General features: G+C 36.9%; 1 protein-coding gene across 6 annotated transcripts in view; it reads right to left on the minus strand.

Annotated features, from left to right (window-relative positions):
* Positions 1-19,320, minus strand: part of bicdl1 (BICD family like cargo adaptor 1) — a 71,569-nt gene that overhangs the window by 25,811 nt on the left and 26,438 nt on the right. For all 6 annotated transcript variants that reach the window (XR_015496796.1, XR_015496799.1, XR_015496800.1 and 3 more), the window contains 1 exon segment: positions 9,343-9,459. Coding sequence is in view for 1 of the 6 variants with exons in the window: in NM_001442753.1 (NP_001429682.1) it covers positions 9,343-9,459 (117 nt within the window). In the remaining 5 variants the exon portion in view is untranslated.

Consider the following 19,320-nt stretch of genomic DNA (forward strand, 5'->3'; position numbering starts at 1 on the left):
TAAAAATACTTTTATTCTTATTTAGTGAGTATATATATATATCACAGAATAGTTTTACTTTGTAAAATATCCCTTATTGTTTTATTTTGGTTTAATTTCTAAAGTGTTCTTCTAAAATTGCTAGTAATAGATTGAATAGTGGCAAAATACAATACATTAAAGTTATTAAAGTTAAAGTTATGAAAGAACTTTTTACAAAAAAAGTTTATAAAAAATGATTATTTTTACAAATAAAAATTGTGTTCATTTTATATTACTTTAATAACTATAAAAATGTATGCTTTTATTTTTAATGCTATATTAGCATTCATTAATTCTGTATTGCTTTGATTTGTAACCTTTCTGGCAATTTAAGAAAGAAAATGTAAATCAGCTATTTTTTAGTCACAAGACATTTTTTTTTAGTACATTGCGTTTTTTTTTTTTTTTTTTTTTTGCATGACACATTATTGACACTAATCTAACTCCATAGTTTTCTGGTAAAACGTCATCTGAATGTTTATTACTACTTTGTATTTTTTGCGTAAATTATTATTGGCACTACACTAGCTTCATATTTTTCAGGAAAAATGTGATATAAATTTTTTTAGTACATTGTGCTTTTTTAGTGAATTATTTTTGGCACTATTGTAGTTTCATACTTTACTAGTAAAATGTAATCTAAATGTTTTTTAGTACATGTGTTTCTTTTCTACGTAAATAATGTATGGCACTGGTTTAGCTCTATACTTTTCAGGTAAAATGTGACCTGGATGTTATTTTAGTACATTGTAGTTTTAGCATAAATTATTTTCGGCACTAATCTAGCTCCATTCTTTTCTGGTAAAAAAAAAAAATTATCTAAATTTTTTAGAAAATTTTGTTTTTTGAGTGAATTATTATTGGCACTAATCTAGCTCCAAACTTTTCTGGTAAAATGTGATCTGGATTACTTTTTAGTAAATTGTGTTTTTTGAGTGAATTATAATTGGCACTAATGTAGTTTCATGCTTTTCTGGTAAAATGGGATCTGGATGTTTCTGTAATACATTGTGTTTTTTTGTGTGAATTATAATTGACACTAATGTAGTTCCATACTTTTCAGATAAAATATGATCTGGATGTTTTTTAGTACATTGTGTTTTTTGAGTGAATTATTTTTGCCTCTGGTTTAGCTCCATACTTTTCTGGTAAAATGTGATGTGGAGTTTTTTTTTAGCACATTGTGTTTTTTTGCGTAAAATATTTTTGGCACAAATCTAGCTCCATACCTTTCTGGTAAAATGTGATCTGGAGGTTGTTTTTAGCACATTGTGTTTTTTGCGTAAATTATTTTTGGCACTAATATAGCTCCATACCTTTCTGGTACAATGTGATCTGGAGGTTTTTTTAGCACATTGTGTTTTTTGCGTGAATTATTTTTGGCACTAATCTAGCTCCATACTTTTCTGGTAAAATGTGATCTGCATGTTTTTTTAGCACATTGTCTTTTTTTGTGTGTGAATTAATATTGACACTAATCTAGCTCCATACTTTTCAGGTCAAATGTGATCTGGACGTGTTGATGTTCACAAAAGACCGACTGACAGTGAGAATCAGTGCTGGTCTGTTTGTGAAGCGAATGAAAGCGTCTTGAGCAGGAGTTTTGCTGGTTTCTCCCTCATGTCTTGACCCAGATCTGCTAACCTACTTCACCGCACTGAGGGAATCTCCCAGATAACACTGCAGGCCAACAGGGTAAAGCAAATTAACTAATACTCATCACCATGCTTCAGTACAGTAAGACTAAATGTGCAACTCAATTAAATATGCAACTAAAACTGCACATGAGTCATTAAAGGCACAGTTCACCCACAGATGAAAATTCTGTCATCATTTACTCGATCTTTACTTGTTCAAAACATATTTGACTTTCTTTCTACTGTTGAACACAAAAGAATATACTTAAAAAAGTTATAGTTGTATTGTAGTATTGTCTTTTCTGCTATGGAAGTCAATGGCTGCCAGCAACCATCATTCTTCAAAGTATCTTCTTTTGTGTTCAACAGAAGAAAGAAACTTATAAAGGATTAAAACCACATGAGGGGGAATAGACATTTTCATTTTTGAGTGAACTACCCCTTCCACTGTGTAAATGTGCATTTTGAAGTTTTCCATGTGAAATGAGTAACGGAAACGGCAAATCACAATTAGAAATCGCTTTATTTGCAAAACAAGAAGTTTTAGGTTTGCTTGAGGTAGTTTTGGACTTGTTTGAAAAGGTTTAATGTGAATAATGGGAGATATAAAAACATTTCCTGAATAAACTCTGTAAAACTTTTTTTTTTCCCGAAAATGTCATGTAAAGTAGACCTGTTATGCAAAAATCACTTTTATAAGGAGTTTAAACACTTGTGTGTGTGAATATAACCAGCTTCTAATGGTAAACATGAATTAATTTGATGTTTTTATCATCACACTTGATATAAACAGTCTACAGAAACACTTTGATCGACATTCTCCCTGTGTACATGCCATCAGAGGGGGAAAGCCCCACCCACTAGTCACCTTCTCTCCCTCATTAGCATAGTTTTTGATTGTGACTCTTTGCTGACACATAGGCATCTGTAGCTCCGCCCTCTTTTAAAAAGAGCACAAGCTTATTTGAATTTAAAGCGACAGTCACCAAAACGCCACAATTAGGATTAAAGCCTAAAAGAGGCATTATTTGTGTGGTGTTTTGTGCTGAATCTTCACACACACACACACTAGAAACATCAGAGACTTATTTTAGATCTGGTAAAAAGGGGCGTAATAGGTCCCTTTTTAAAAAGAGCTGAAGCAGACAGTGATGGAAGTGTGTTTGTGTCCTGGTCGTTTCTCTCTCTCTCTCTCTCTCGCTCTCTCTCTTTGACTGCAGTTTCAGGAACACCCAGTCATTGCAGCACTGCCTCTTGAAATAGAGCAGAAGTTTTCCTGCTGGAGTTCACACACTCCACATGGGGGATTCACTGCTCAAGAGCCTTTCCATCCGCACACTGCTCAGACTCTCTCATTCAGGTGTCTTTACACTGTTTGGATGGACAGAGCTCAGCTGATCCTGTCGATCAACTCAAGTTTGATTGACAGCTCGTCACTATTGACCACTAACCATGTGACTAAATAGCCTCTCAACCTTAACCTCCAGAGAAACTCACTGCACTTCTCCATGTTAATTGGACTGTTTTATTATTATAGTGCAAGTGTTTTAGTATCAAGTAATTAGGATACTTTTCATTACTTTTTTCCAATTAGAATTTTAATTATTAATACTTTTTAATAACTGTATTTTTGTTTTTGTTTTTTTGTGAGTAAGAACACAAGACAAGGTATTTACTGTATACAGCACATTTCATACACAATGGTAATTCAAAGTGCTTTACATAAACAAGAAAATAAAAACAAATTATTCCTTCATTCTTTTTCCCTTTCGGCTTAGTCTCTTTATTAATCTGGGGTCGCCACAGCAGAATGAACCGCCAACTTATCCAGCATATGTTTTAAGCAGCGGATGCCCTTCCACCTGCAACCCATCACTGGGAAACACACATACACACTCATTCACACACATACACTAGAGACAATTCAGCCTACCCAATTCACCTACAGCGCATGTCTTTGGACTTGTGGGGGAAACCGGAGCACCCGGTGGAAACCCATGCCAAAACGGGGAAACCATGCAAACTTCACACAGAATCGCCAACTGACCCAGCTGAGGCTCGAACCGGAGACCCTCTTGCTGTGAGGCAATCGTGCTACCCACCGTGACGCCCCCACAAAAATTAAAAAGATAAAAAAATAATAAACTGTGTTAAAACAGGTTTTAAATAAATCATAACAATGAAAAAACGCCACAAATAGTGTGATCGCTGTAAAAAATGTAGGGTTCCGCGCAATTTCTTCATGTTGTCCCAACACAAATTGCTAAAGTTAACTTATTTTTGCACATTTATGTACATTAAACATAAAACAATTAAGTTGTGCCAAAAAAAATCTCAAGAACTGTGTTGCTTCAGCTCATTTTAAATAAGTAGCTTAAACAACCATCAAAAATAACTTTATGAGTGCGTACAGGAGTATTACGTACATTATAAAATATCATTATTCTGGTTTAATTTCTACAATATTCCTTCTGAAATTGCTAGCAATACAACGAATAATGGCACAGTGCAATTTAGTTATTAAAGTAAAAGTTATAACAAAACTGTGTAAAATAATTCGACATATATAAATATAATTTTAGTGGTTAGCACTGTCGCCTCACAGCAAGAAGGTGGCTGGTTCGAGTCCCAGCTGGGTCAGTAGGCATTTCTGTGTGGAGTTTCCATGTTCTGGCGGGGGTTTCCTCCGGGTGCTCCGGTTTCCCCCACAGTCCAAACACATGCGCAATAGGGGAATTGAATAAACTAAATTGGCCGTAGTTTTTTGTCAGGAGGTACAGTGAAAAGCAGCCCATACAGTAGAGCTGTGAACCTACACTAGTCTCACGGTTCGGTTCGGTTACGATTATCATGCCATCGATTCGGTTCAATTCGATATCTCGGTGCATCACGGTGCATTGACGATGCTTTTCATAAACAGTTTTATAGTTTCTTCACAGCAGCAATTCTTCTATTAAATGTATGAATATATTTATATTTATATACTATTTGTAATACAATTTAGTCATTTAATACAAACAGTCAGATATATAAACTTTACCTTTAAACAACACGAGCATTTAGCAAATAATATAAACAAATATAAATATCCAGCTCGCTTTCTGATCCTTGTCTAGTTCTCTTACACCCCTTTGATTGGTCACACCCTCAACAAAAACGGTTGCGATTGGCTCTTGCACGCTGCGCTCTTTACAGATGAGTGACACTGATAAGCGGCAGGCGGCAGCGGCGATCACAGCTGATCCATGATAGACACGGTGGAGAAAACTCTGCAGACATGCGCTCGTTTCTGTATCAGAAATAATGCTATAAAACAGCCGAGAGGAGAAGAAAAGTCACGCCAGCAGGTTAAATGGGCCTAACTTTGCGTGTGTGTGTGTGTGTGTGTGTGTGTGTGTGTGTGTGTGTCTGTGTGTGTCTGTGTGTGTGTGTGTGTGTGTGTGTGTCTGTGTGTGTCTGTGTGTGTGTGTGTGTGTGTGTGTGTGTGTGTGTGTGTGTGTGTGTGTCTGTGTGTGAGAGAGAGAGAGAAATGGAGTACTTTCATTCTCTCAATCGCAGTAAAATAGAGGCTTTTGTTGTATTTGTCAGTGAAAGACTGATCCAGCAAACACACACAGTGAAATTGTGCACAGTTTATGAGTTTTAAGTAGTTGGAGCGTTGTAAATACTCGCGCTCGCCTCCCTCGCGACAGAGCGCATATGAGGTAAATGACGTCAGTACATAATAACCTGTTATGATTATTACTGAACCGATACCGAATTGTCCGCGTCTGCATTGCGGTGCACAGAAGAAACAATTAATTTTGACACCCCTACCATAGACTCACATCTGCTTTACATTTTATGGGGGAGTGTAAATATTGCAGGTATAACCGAGATAAATGTATTCACATGAAGAAAACAGAGACGAAAAATCACTTGATCACGTTAAAATGACAGTTAACATGCATGTATTTGACACATTTATTCACATGTTTGCATTACTGAGAGCAGGACAGAGGCAGGCTGCACTGGTGAGCAGTATCTTCATAATACCATTTAATTAAAATAAATGATCAACAAATGAATCTGTCTCGACAGCCTTTATAACTGAAGGAATTATCTACACACAATCTGAAGTCCCAATTAGAAAAATACTACAAACTATAAAATACTATTCATGAAAATACCTAAATACAGGCAAATCCAAATGCCCAACACAAGCGAGCTGCGCTCCAGATCAGCTTGATGACGTATAATGTCTCCGACACCACCTGTAGTCCCATTTAGCAGCCGTCTTTTTAAAGAAGCATAACCGATTAAAAAATTTAAGAGTGTGCCGTAAATGATGTGTTTTATGTCGTAGAACAAAACGTGAAAATATCTTGAGTGTGTGTTTGCCACGATCCTTATTTAAGCGATTTTACTGAAACCCTTTCAAAAAACCCATTGACTTTGGGATGAGGGAACCGGAACTGCTAAAATGCTAACTCGCTTCCGGGTTTTTGCATACAAATTGACGTCATAGTTCCTCCACTCTATTGGGACACCCCAACCCTTTTCACGTGAACGCACAAAATGAGTGGTAGAGAGAAAGGCTGACGGGTCAAATTGGGATCGGGCCTAAACGAACAGCAAATGTTCATTTTAGTGGTGAACTATCCCTATAAGTCATTTTCTGAGAATTTCATAATTTTCCAAAGCTGTGATTTGATGGTGGTTCGCCATTGATGACGGCCTGTGAAACTCACACTGACACTGTTTCTCCTGCTCTGTCACAACACACACTCCAGAAGCCAATTCACACAGATGAGTTAATGAGAAAAGCAACACACCCTCGCTCAGACGGCACGAAAGCAGTCACGATATGATCCACAATGAGCATGCAGGAAGACAAGCGGTTCGAGAGCACTTACTTCAAGCCCTTGCTGTTAGTGACGGGACACAAACCATCATTTGAGGAAGGAAAACAGAGGAGAGGAGGTTTTGAAATATGGTGTCACACTGTAACCAATAGTTGATTTAATTAAAAATAAGTGAGTAAACATGTGTCTTTTAAAGCAATTAGTTGACTTTACTTAAAAAAGTGTGGCAACTCTGTTGCCTTACTATTTACTATTTATTTCATTAAGTAAATAAACTCCAGCTGAAGTCAAAAGTATTCGCCATACTGTGAATTATTTCAAATATTTCCCAAATGATGTTTATCAGAGCAAGGAAATTTTCACAGTATTTCCTATAATGTTTTTTCTTCTGGGAAAAGTCTTATTTCGGATACAATAAAAGCAGTTTTTAATTTTTTTAAACCATTTTAAGCTTAATATTATTAGCCCCCTTAAGCAATATCTTTTGTCAACAGAACAAACCACTGGTATAAAATGACTTATATAATTACCCTTAGATAATTACCCTAACTTGCCTAATCAACTTAGTTCAGTCTTTGAATGTCACTTTAAGCTGAATAATAGCATCTTGAAAAATATCTAGTAAAATATTGTGCTGTCATCATGATAAAGATAAAAGAAATCATTTATTAGAAATCAGTTATTAACATCAGTGCCAATAGCCTATGGGTTAAGTGCGCTGACATATAGCACCATGGTGCTCACCGTGACCCAAGTTTGATTCCCGGCTCAAGGTCCTTTGCCGACCCTTCCCCTTTCTCTGTTCCCAACTATTTCCTGTCTTTTCCCTGCACTATTCTATCCATTAAAGGTAAAAAAAAAAAAAAAAAAACTTTAAAAATAATAATAATAAAAAGAAATGAGTTATTAACTTTTATGATTAGAAATGTGTTGAAGAAAAATGTGCTCTTCATTAAACAAAAATTAAGGAAAGATAAATATCCAGGGGGAATAAAAAATTGACTTCAACTGTATGTGCATAGTTATAAAAAATTAAGTTGAATCAACTTGAAAGTTCCAAGTTACAATGGCTTTTTAAATTAAAGTCAACTTGTCTCACTGGGTTTACTCACTTTTTGGTAACACTTTATAATAACTAGACCAGCAGTTCTCAAACCTTTTTCATCAAGTACCACCTCAGAAAAGAATAGTCTCCACCATATTGAACAGTATTGAAATACAGTAGCGTAAAGGCCTAATTAAGCAGCTACAGCACTGCACAGTTCAAAAACCAGGCAGATTAATTCTTATTATTACAAATATTTATTATTGTCAGCCACTTTAAACATTATATATAGTTTGAACATTAACACTGTACTGTGCTTATATGTAAAAAGCAAACAAACGAAATAAAATGTCAACATTTTAATAAAAATGTGCTTTTAAAAGTTAAATTACAATGTTAGACTACTGTTCTTAAAAAGTAAAAAAAAAAAAAAAAAAGCTAAAACTCGTACTTCACTGTACTTCAATGTAAAATATTAACATATAGTAGCCTATTCATCAAGACCTAGAAATGTTGTTTGGACCTCATAAATAGTCCTCATATTCACATATAAATAATTTGTAATACATTTTTCAATATATTTTGTGTGTAAATATATGAAATATTCCTATGCGTCCCACTAGAAGTATGCCTGTACCACAGTTTGAGAACTACTGAACTAGACAATATGAATCATTTATTAGCAAATAGCATTAGCAAATAGTTCATTTATTATTTGCTAAGAATTACCTCTACATTAATACACGTTAGTTATTTTGTTAATGCTTAAAAAATAAATTAAATATTTGCTAATGCTTAATAAATGATTCACAGTGTGTACACTACCTGGCAAAAGTCTTGTCTCCTATCCAAGTTTTAGGAACACATAATAACTTGACTTCTAGTTGATCATTTGGTATCAGAAGTGGCCTCTAAATTACGCTTATTTTACCAAAATAAAACATGATCATGCCTTGATTTTTAATTATTTCATTAGGACAGTAAAGTCTGACTTTACTTAGTCAAAGGCCTTGTCACTGAACATAAATAATGTCCAGTATAGAATATAAAGTCATGCTGCAGTGGAAACAGAATGAATATTGTGTCTGACTCCATCATGAGCTTGGAGGACTGCATCCATACATCTCTGACATGACTCAAATCACTGATTAATAAAGTCATCTGGCGTGCCAAAGAAAGCGTTCTTGCAGGACTCCCAGAGTTCATCAAGATTCTTTGGATTCATCTTCAATGCCTCCATCTTACCCCAGACATGCTCAATAATGTTCAAATCTGGTGACTGGGCTGGCCAATCCTGGAGCACCTTGACCTTCTTTGCTTTCAGAAGCTTTGATGTGGAGGCTGAAGTATGAGGAGCGCTATCCTGCTGAAGAATTGTCCCTCTCCTGTGGTTTGTAATGTAACGGGCAGCACAAATGTCTTGGTACCTCAGGCTGTAGATGTTGCAATCCACTCTGCAGATCTCTCGCACACCCCCATACTGAATCTAACCCCAAACCATGACTTTTACTTCACCTAACTTGCGGTTTGTCCATGCGGGTTCCAGTGGGCTTTCGGCAGTATTTGTGATGATTGGGTTACAGCTCAACAGATGATTCATCAAAAAATCGACCTTCTGCCACTTTACAAATGATCAACTAGAAGCAAAGTTTTTATTTGTTGCTCTTAAACTGAGATTAACGACAAGACTTTTGTCAGGTAGTGTAGATATTATAAAGTGTTACCCACTTTTATGTAGTAAAGTAAATGATCACTTTTTACAGTGCATGGCTTTGTAAATGCGGTAAAGCTTCACCTCAGCTTGCAGCGTCTCCAGGCGCGTCATGTGCTGGTTGCTGGAGATGCTTTTCTCTTTGAAGTCGTCCCGTAATGAATGAACCTGAGTTGACAGCTGTTTCTCCACCTCGGCGGCCTGTGGACACAAACACACACTTATTGTTTATAGACGTCTACCATACATGGGCTTCTACTATTTAAGCAAGTATGCAGCATATTGCGAATAGTTCTTGTCATTTTAGACTTTTTGTTTTGTTTCTGGACCAAAAATTAATAAATCAAGAAGCATTTTCTAGACAAGCACACAATATTGTCTTGTTTTAAGAAATAATATGGTCAAATTAAGTGAGTTTTTCCAGGAGGCAAAAAAAAAACCTGTTGCTTCTCCAGTAATCTATCAGTGTGAGTCATATCACAGAGAGAAACCACACACACACACTGACACACACACACACACACGGATAAGCGCTGGCATTCTGTGGAAGTTTCCAGCAGATCCAGTGTTTTCCAGCTCATTGGCTGCTGTGATTAGACCACTGAGAGAAACACTCATTACCATCAGCAGGAACTGACTCGCATCATCTGTGACTGTTACTATAGCAACCCTCCAGCCCTGCGACTGTTCACCGTGACCAACAACAACAACAACAACAACAATCACACTCGTCCAGATATCATATCATTTCTCGTAACTTGAAGATTGTTTAAAACTTAGAGCCAAAAAATCACCAGCAATAATTTACTGCCCAGTGGACACATGAAATCAAGGAGAAAGGAGATCTATTCATCAACCATTCTGTGTCTGTCTGTCTGTCTATCTATCTATCTATCTATCTATCTATCTATCTATCTATCTATCTATCTATCTATCTATCTATCTATCTATCTGTCTGTCTGTCTGTCTGTCTGTCTGTCTGTCTGTCTGTCTGTCTGTCTGTCTGTCTGTCTGTCTGTCTTTGTCTGTCTGTCTGTCTGTCTGTCTGTCTGTCTGTCTATCTATCTATCTATCTATCTATCTGTCTGTCTGTCTGTCTGTCTGTCTGTCTTTGTCTGTCTGTCTGTCTGTCTGTCTGTCTGACTGTCTGGCCGTCCGTCCGTCTTTCATTTTATCTATCTATCATTCTATTTGTCCATCTATCTGTCTATCGTTCCATCTCTGTCTCTCTGTCTGTCTGTCTATCACTCTGTCTGTCTATTTATCTATCCATCAGCCTGCATATCTGTCTATCTATCTATCTATCTATCTATCTATCTATCTATCTATCTATCTATCTATCTATCTATCTATCTATCTATCTATCTATCTATCTATCTATCTATCTATCTATCTATCTATCTATCTATCTATCTGTCTTACTATCTATCTATCTGTCTGTCTGTCTGTCTGTCTGTCTGTCTGTCTGACTGTCTGGCCGTCCGTCCGTCTTTCATTTAATCCATCTATCTATCTATCTATCTATCTATCTATCTATCTATCTATCTATCTATCTATCTATCTATCTATCTATCTATCTATCTATCTATCTATCTATCTATCTATCTATCTATCTATCTATCATCTATCTATCTATCTATCTACCTACCTACCTACCTACCTACCTACCTAACCATCCATCCATCCATCCATCCATCCATCTCACACACAAGACGTGCACAAACTCACCTGTGAAGGGCACACTCAGAAGTGCACAATGTTGCATGGATGCTTATAAGAAGGTGTCTGGTGCATACGACGACAAAAAGAGTGTGATTTGTTTCTCCTTCAGCTCCTATCATCATTCTATTCGTCCTTCTGTCTGTCTGTCTGTCCGTCCGTCCATCCATCTATCCATCCGTCCGTCCATATGTTGTTTTATTTATCTGTTTGTCCATCTATCTGTCTGTCTGCTTATCTTTCTTTCTGACTGTCTGTCCGTCTAACTATCTATCGTTTTATCTATCTATCATTCTATCTGTCCGTCCATCTATCTTTCATTTTATTTATCTATCATTCTATCTATCTGTCTGTCTATCCATTCGTCTGTCTGTCTGTCCGTTCATCCATCTACCTATCATTTATCTGTCTGTCTCTCTGTCTATCTTTCTATTGTTCTGTCTGTCCGTCTGCTCATCCTTCTTTCTGTCTATCATTCTGTCTGTCTGTGGGTCTGCTTATATATCTATCTGTCTGTCTGTCTGTCTGTCTGTCTGTCTGTCTGTCTATGTAATTTGCATATATTTCCATAGATCACATTTCTATACCTACAAATCTGAGAGGCCTTTAATTAAACAGCTGTAGTGATTCTTTCTGCAACTCCTTCATGAATTACACCAATCAAAACTCCATTAGTGTGTGCGTGTGCGTCTGTGTGTGTGTGTGTGTGTGTGTGTGTGCGCTGTCTGTCTGTCGTGTGTGAATCAGACGCTGGTCAATGTGGGCTGAAGTGCAGCTCTACATGACCAAAGCACATGGCAAACACTGGCCTCACATGCTCATCCCTTTATTGAGCCGCAAGCGTCACGTGTGTGTGTGTTTATGTGTGTGTGTTATGTCAGATGGCAGATCAGGGACACCTGCATTTAACATGCCTATTCCTTCATCTCTGCCTCATCTGCATAACAAAGAGCGTTGCTAGGGGAACCACTTAGTACAGTGGTACAGTACAGAGATTCCAGAACCCCAGATTCACAATGAGATCAATCAGTCTTTGAGTTTAGCAGCTGTATTTAAAGGTATAGTTCACACAGAAATGAACTTTATTCACTCTCAAGTGCCTAAAAACCATATTGAGTTTCATTGCTCAGAACACAAGAGAAGATATTTGAAAAAAGCTGAAAACCATTGACTTTGATTGTAGTAAACACAGTGACAATGTGAGTCAATGGTTACAGGTTGTCAGCATACTTCAAAATATCTTCTTTTTTGTGTTCAGCAGAGGGTAGACACTCAAACAGGGTAAAAGGTTAGTAATTGATCACAGGATTTTCAATTTTGCGTGTACTGTCCCTTTAAGGGGTGATGGTCACACGTGGAATTGAACATAACACTCAGGGTTGCCATAGCGATATGTAAGGATGGTGATTGGCGGCGATGAGATATTCCTGAGTCACACTGTCAGAGGAGGAAAACCTGTCTGCTGTATGAAGAGACACTGAGACAAATGTCAGACTGCTGGACGATCACATAATCAAGCTATAAACCCGCTCCATGTGGTTTGACCAAATTTGATGGGAAGATTTAAAATGATTACAGAATTAATATACTTTTGTACTCTAATGTTATCTAAGATGAGTATAGCTACTACTACTAATGCTGAGCATAACATCGCTCATTCATTCATGTCAGCTCAGTCCCTTTATTAATCTGGGGTCGCCACAGCGGAATGAACCGCCAACTTATCCAGCATATGTTTTACACAGCGGATGCCCTTCCAGCTGCAACCCATCACTGGGAAACACTTCAACATATTAACAGGTCAATTTTTTTTTTACCTGTACCGCATGTCTTTGGACTGTGGGGAAAACCAGAGCACCTGGAGGAAATCCATGCGAACACGGGGAGAACATGCAAACTCCACAAAGAAATGCCAACTGACCCAGCCGAGGCTTGAACCAGCAACTTTCTTGCTGTGAGGCGAGAGTGCTACCCACTGCGCCACCGCGTCACCATTACAACAAATTATTATTAGCCATTTAGTAAGATAAATTCAACACAAATACATTTTTAAAGGTGCAGTATGCAAGTCTGACACCCAGTGGTTGAACTAGGTGTTGCATTCTTGGAGCAAAACAAACACAAGCGCAGGTTGCCAGATTGAAGACCAAGTCGTTCGAGACTAAAGGCCGACTAAAGTATTTTCCATATTAAAAGAAGTTTTATAAAACTCGAATTGATATATTAGAAATGGCTTCTATTTCTCACAGGTGAACAACAGAAAACTGACAATGATCAGCTCACGTAGACCTCATGTGCTTTATTCAGTGCTAAATGCAAACAATGTGAGTTTAAATGCCGTTTTACAACACATTTATTGCCATACTACTGAAAGCAGCAGCAAATAGTTCACCTCAGATCTTGAAAATAAATAAACTGTTTAAAAATTTTACTTTAGAAACGAGACTCAGTGCAAGCCAACACATATCTGTGATTCAGCATGCATATTTGCTAATGTTAAAGAGGTTTAATATGTATTAATTAGATTACAACCCATTACATTTCGTTTGGTGCAAACAGCCAACTTGCTTATCACTGCGTATCTCGACACGTAGTGTGTTGTTAGGACATGGGGTTACAATGTAACCTGCTCACCTGATGTTTACATTGGTAACATTTATATTATTTGCTTATTAACAACCACCTTATGTGAAACTCTGAATCTGCATCTCATTTCTGAGTCTGCTACTGTCCACCGGAGGTCGCATTTCAGTCACGGACGCATGCTATTTTGACTGTAGTTGTTGAAAAAATACTCTGTTTTCCACTAAGGCAAAACAGGGTGCTGAAATATAATTGGCTAAACTGGTATTGGGCGAGTTAAATCACCAAAACAAAGGCAGCCGTTGCAGCACGTAACGACATTTTCAAAGCAGAATGTCTGACTTCAACATTGTTTTTCAGATAAACAAGGATGTTTATTCAGCATGTTTCTTGGCATTTTTATGCTTTATAAGTGTCAAAATCTTACATACAGCACCTTTAAGCAGTTTCAAGCACTTTATCCAGAATTGAAGCACTGTTCAAGCTTTGAAAACATTCGATTAAATTCAAGCATTTTAAGGATTTTTAGATGATATTTGACTAGATATTTTTCAAGATACTAGCATTCAGCTTAAAGTGACATTAAAAGGGTTAATCACACAAGTTAGGGTGGTTTGTTTAGAGACAATTGAAGAAAAACATTTCTAATAATACTGACCTTAAAATGGTTTTTCAAAAATTAAAAACTGCTTTTATTCTAGCTGAAATAAAAAAAATCTGACTTTTTTCCAGAAGAAAACTAAATTATAGGAAATACTGTGAAAAATTCCCTGCTCTGTTAAACATCATTTGGGAAATATTTGAAAAAGAAAAATCACTTAAGGGTGAATAATTATGACTGCAGTTGTAGGTCAATAAATAATTCTGCGATGTGCTGATCAGTTGTTTCTTTGTCTTCAGTTGTAAAGCTTATTTATTCTGATATTGGGGTCTGTAACTCCTCAAACGGCATCACGGTTGCTCAGTGAGTAGCATGATCGCCTCACAGCAAGAAGGTCGCTGGTTTGAACCTCGGCTGGGTCAGTTGGCATTTCTGTGTGGAGGTTGCAAGTTCTCCTCGTGTTCGCATGGGTTTCCTCCGGGTGCTCCGGTTTCCCCAACAAGTCCAAAGACATGCGGTACAGGTTAACTGGGTAAGCTAAATTGTCCATAGTGAATGAGTGTGTATGGATGTCTCCCAGTGATGGGTTGGAACCCATGTTGAAGTTGGTGGTTCATTCCGCTGTGGCAATCCCAGATTAATAAAGGGACAAAGCCGAAAAGAAAATGAATGAATGAATGAATGAACTTCTTAAACTCTCCACTGTCCTGTATCCTGCTCTCCCATTGGCTGTAGGTCATCACTAGCTATGTTTCCATTCACCTATTATTATGCACATTTTGGATATAAGCATAAAAAAATGGTTGATGGAAACGCCAAGATGCGCATCAGTTTTGAAAATGCGCAAAAAAAAAACATGTGCATACCTGAGTACACTCTCAGAAATAAAGGTACGCAAGCTGTCACTGGGGTGGTACCTTTTCAAAAGGTACAAATTAGTAGCTAAAAGGTCCATATTTAAACCTTAAGGGTACATATTGGTACCTAAAAAGTACAAAAGTGTTCCTCTTTAATCTTTTAGGTACTGATATATACGTTTGAGGTACCAGTATGGTGAAAAGGTACCACCCCAGTGATAGCTTGCATATCTTTATTTCTGAGAGTGTTGGATAAATTTTTTATTCGATAAGAAAACACGCACATAAACCACGATGGATTACAAGAGATCATGTGATGATAAAAATGTGTGTGAATGGACAAACCAGCAGGCTGAGCGCACTGTAAAACATCTGAAATGTTGTTTTGGTCCTTATAAAACACCTTAACCGGTTCAGTATTAGTGTTATTATATTAGTGTTTTTTCAATTGTTTACACACAATTTTGAAAACTGGGTTATTTTTTTTCAAAATATAACCACAATTATTCAAACACCACAATCAAATTTGCAGAATTCCTAGATTGTTTGCTAAATGACACACTTTAGTCAAATCACACACTTCAGTCAAAACATACACATATTTATAAAAATGCTATTAGTTTGCATTGAACTAACACAGTCCTCAATGATCAGACACTATTGCAGACAGTTTCACATTGCTGTGATAAATAAAAAACACATTTGTAAAAAAAAAAAAAAAAGTTTTGGAAATAGCATGTGCTAGGTTTTTGGGCAGACATTGTTATGTAAGGGATCATTTTGATGACAAATTAAAATAGTGACAAACCCAAACATTCTTCATGATTAGTTTGATATACTGTATATGGAGAATGTACACATATAGATCCACTATAAACTTATCAAGCACTGCACAACAGTGATGCTGCAGACTGAATATTTCAAGTATTTATTTCAATTTTAATAAATACAGTAATTCTGCTTTGATTTGGTTGAACTTTTTGTCCAGCTTTCATCAGTGTCAGTCCATGGTTGATAACATGGTCAATAAGTGTTGCACAGATTTCTTGAGTCAAATTTGGTCCTCGTCTTCTTTGTTCAGGTTCTATCAACTCTTCAAGCCCTTCTCTACCTCTTCCTCTACCTAGGCATCTTCCTCTACCTCCTTCTTCTCCTCTTTGAGCTCCCCCTCTCATTCTCACTCTTCTTCTAGCTCCTTCTATTTTTTGATGAATACAGGTGAATTCACCTGCTGCCTTTTATAGCACACCTGACTGCTGGGTTTTTAAATTAGCTCATCTCTGCCTACCTTTAGGACGTGTTTATTCAATTCGTTCATTAGTGTGGTCATTGGCAATCCGGGGCTTTGTAATGACAAGGAAGTAACCTCACAATCCTTATCTGTGTCTAAGGTGTCGAAATGTGTGTAGAGTTTTACAAATCACTGTGTGTAATGTTTTGCAAAAAGAGTGAAGCAGACTTTGGGCCCTGTCATATACCCGGCGCAGTGTGGCGCAAGGCACGGCGCAATAGTCTTTTGGTAGTTTCAGGAGTCGTTTTGAGGCGTTGCGCTACGCTGTTTAAATAGCAAATGCATTAGCGCTCATTTGTGCGCCCAAAGGCGTTCTGGTCTAAAAAGGAAGGCGATCTGAGGCGGACTGCTGGCGCGTCGCTATTTTGAGAAACTATAATAGATTTTTCATTACACCAAAACTAACCCGGTCTAAACTCCAGCGCAGAGTTGCTCCTCACTTACACACTGCTTAATACACACAAGAGAGCAATAGGCAAATATCTTTACATATGAAAAAATGTAAATATTAAGGATATATATAGGATATAATAAGAATAGATTTAGGATATAAATATAAAGGATTAAAATATTACAAAACATATTATTTTCTAGCCTACATAAATATGAAAAATCACTGCTTCTATGTCTTCATCTCGGGAGGCTTTTTCAGTTCATTCATAACAATTTGCTTTTGTATAATGTTATTATTATTAGCAGTATTATTTATTCTATACATATTTATATTTGTTTTATTAAAAACAAGCTTAGATTTGCCCACCTGTCAGGTTTTAGACCATATGGGGCACAGCATGTGTTTTAGGATATAACTCAGGTTTTTGAGCACACTTTGTTATTATTGTTCATTTATTCGTTTGCTGGAAATTAGAACTGAATTTAGAAATAGTTTTGAAATGAATATTTGCACTTAACAAACAAAATTATTTATTTATAGACTAATTGATGTCTGTGAGTAAAGGTTTCCCTATCCAAGAGCGAATGTAAAAGTGATCATTTATCTCTCATTCTCACGCAGTAGATGCTCTGTTTAACAGTTTTTTGTTAAAAAACTGTCAACTGTTAACTGTTTGCTTGTGAAATGCTCAGTTTTTCCACTTAGACTTACTTTGCGTCCTGTAAATAGTAAATGCGCTCTTGGCGCGATGCAGCTGGCTCTTAAAGGGAATGGGAGATGAGACTCTGATTGGTTTATTCTCAAAACACACCTATAACTCATTAAGAAAATAAACTCAACCCTTTTAGACCATGCACCATGGCACAAAGCAGGTTTTCCCGTCCTTAAATTAGCAAAAACGCGTTCTGACACGCCCTGAAAGCGTTTGCGCCCTGCGTTTTGCGCTCTGCAATTGGACCGTCAAAATAGAGCCCTTTGTGTGTAATGTTGTGCAAATCTGGGCCTGTGCTTTGCTACTTGGAGTAGAATTTTGCAAATTGTGTGGAAATTTTTTATTTTAGAGTGTAAACAATCGTAAAAAACTGTATTTATGACCTCCAGTAGAGCATCTGTGCTCGCGTCATCAAATGCCACCACACGTTCATTGCATGTTTTCTTCTGAGGCGCAAGTCATTTATTAAATAAGGAAAAGATTACCACAGCTTCTCCTACCGCAGTAAATTCTGTTTTTACTTTTGATTTTTGGTGCCAGTTTATCAGGAAGTGATAATTTTGTTAGATGGAAAGGTGCTTTATTCATGCGGTGTTTATGCGATATTATAGTTTTGCGAATAAATTTAGTTTGCATTTTTGGATAGATATCTAGCGACCGAGCGAGAAATCAGGGCTGAAATTGTGCAGTGTGATCTGGGCATTACTGATTTTGCTTTGGGATTCATTTCCTCAACCTCCTGTCTACCAGTGAACATAAAGTCAATGAGATCATCTATTATAAAAAGGTCAAAATCAGCTCATCTCCGTAATGAAATGCAGGTCTGTTTTTGTGTGTCTCCCCCCACCGCCCACCCCCTCTAAACCTTTGTAATGTAATTAGTGCAATGCGTCTCTCTGATCAGATTAGACTGCTGGGGTTCAAGCTTTTTGACAACCCCCTGTGTGTGTGTGTGTGTGTGTGTGTGTGTGTGTGTGTGTGTGTGTGTGTGTGTGTGTGTGCGCAACAGAAAGCATCTGTCCAACACAGCACAATATGTTCAACTCATTAGCTAAACATTTATGCTGTCTGTCTTTACTAGGCTTTACCTGCTCGTGAAGCTGTTCTACTCTATTATCTAGCTGTCACCTGTCTCTCCAGACGGACACTTCTTTAATGTATTATTATTATGTTTATATTTTAGTTTTTCATCATTAGTTTGGCTCATTTCTTGAAACAGGAATTGCATTCTCAACACTCTTCTAGCAAACAATTATTTAGCAAAACAACCAAGTCTTAAGTCTGGTTTATACACGACGCGTCCGCAGTTCTTTTTTTATTGTGTGAATAGCTTATAACTATTTTGTAAGATGGTTTTGGGAGTATTGTAACTAAAAGCCTATATATGAAATAAAAAAAAATACCTTTTTAACTTTTTTTTAATGTTTACAATGAAAATCCAATTAGATCCACTTATTTGGTAAACAAATCAAGTCTCTCATATAATATATGTGCTAAAAGACATATATAATATAATAAAATATATATATAACATAAGAAAATATTACTGTATAAACTGTTTTGTAAATAAATCATATGAATATTTTCCTGTTAGTTAATAATATTACTAAAATTAATTTAAAAACTGATTAGGGTGCTTTCAAACCTACACTTTTGTTTCGGAACCTGTCTTGTTCGCCCAGTTAGCGCGGTTCGTTTAGCATATGTGAAACCACCAATCGCTCTCGGATCCACGACAAATCAATCGCTCTGAGTTCGCTTGAATGAGTTGGTCTCGGCTCGATTGAAACAAACTTTGGAGCGGATCGATTGCAGTGAGAAAACGATACGATTCGAGCAGTTATATCACTGTGATTTATGGATACAGTAATAGGCATACGGCTATATGAAGAGAGAATTATGAGT

The sequence above is a fragment of the Danio rerio genome, chromosome 8 (assembly GCF_052040795.2).
Source record: "Danio rerio strain M-AB ecotype USA chromosome 8, GRCz13ab, whole genome shotgun sequence".
NCBI lineage: Eukaryota > Metazoa > Chordata > Actinopteri > Cypriniformes > Danionidae > Danio > Danio rerio.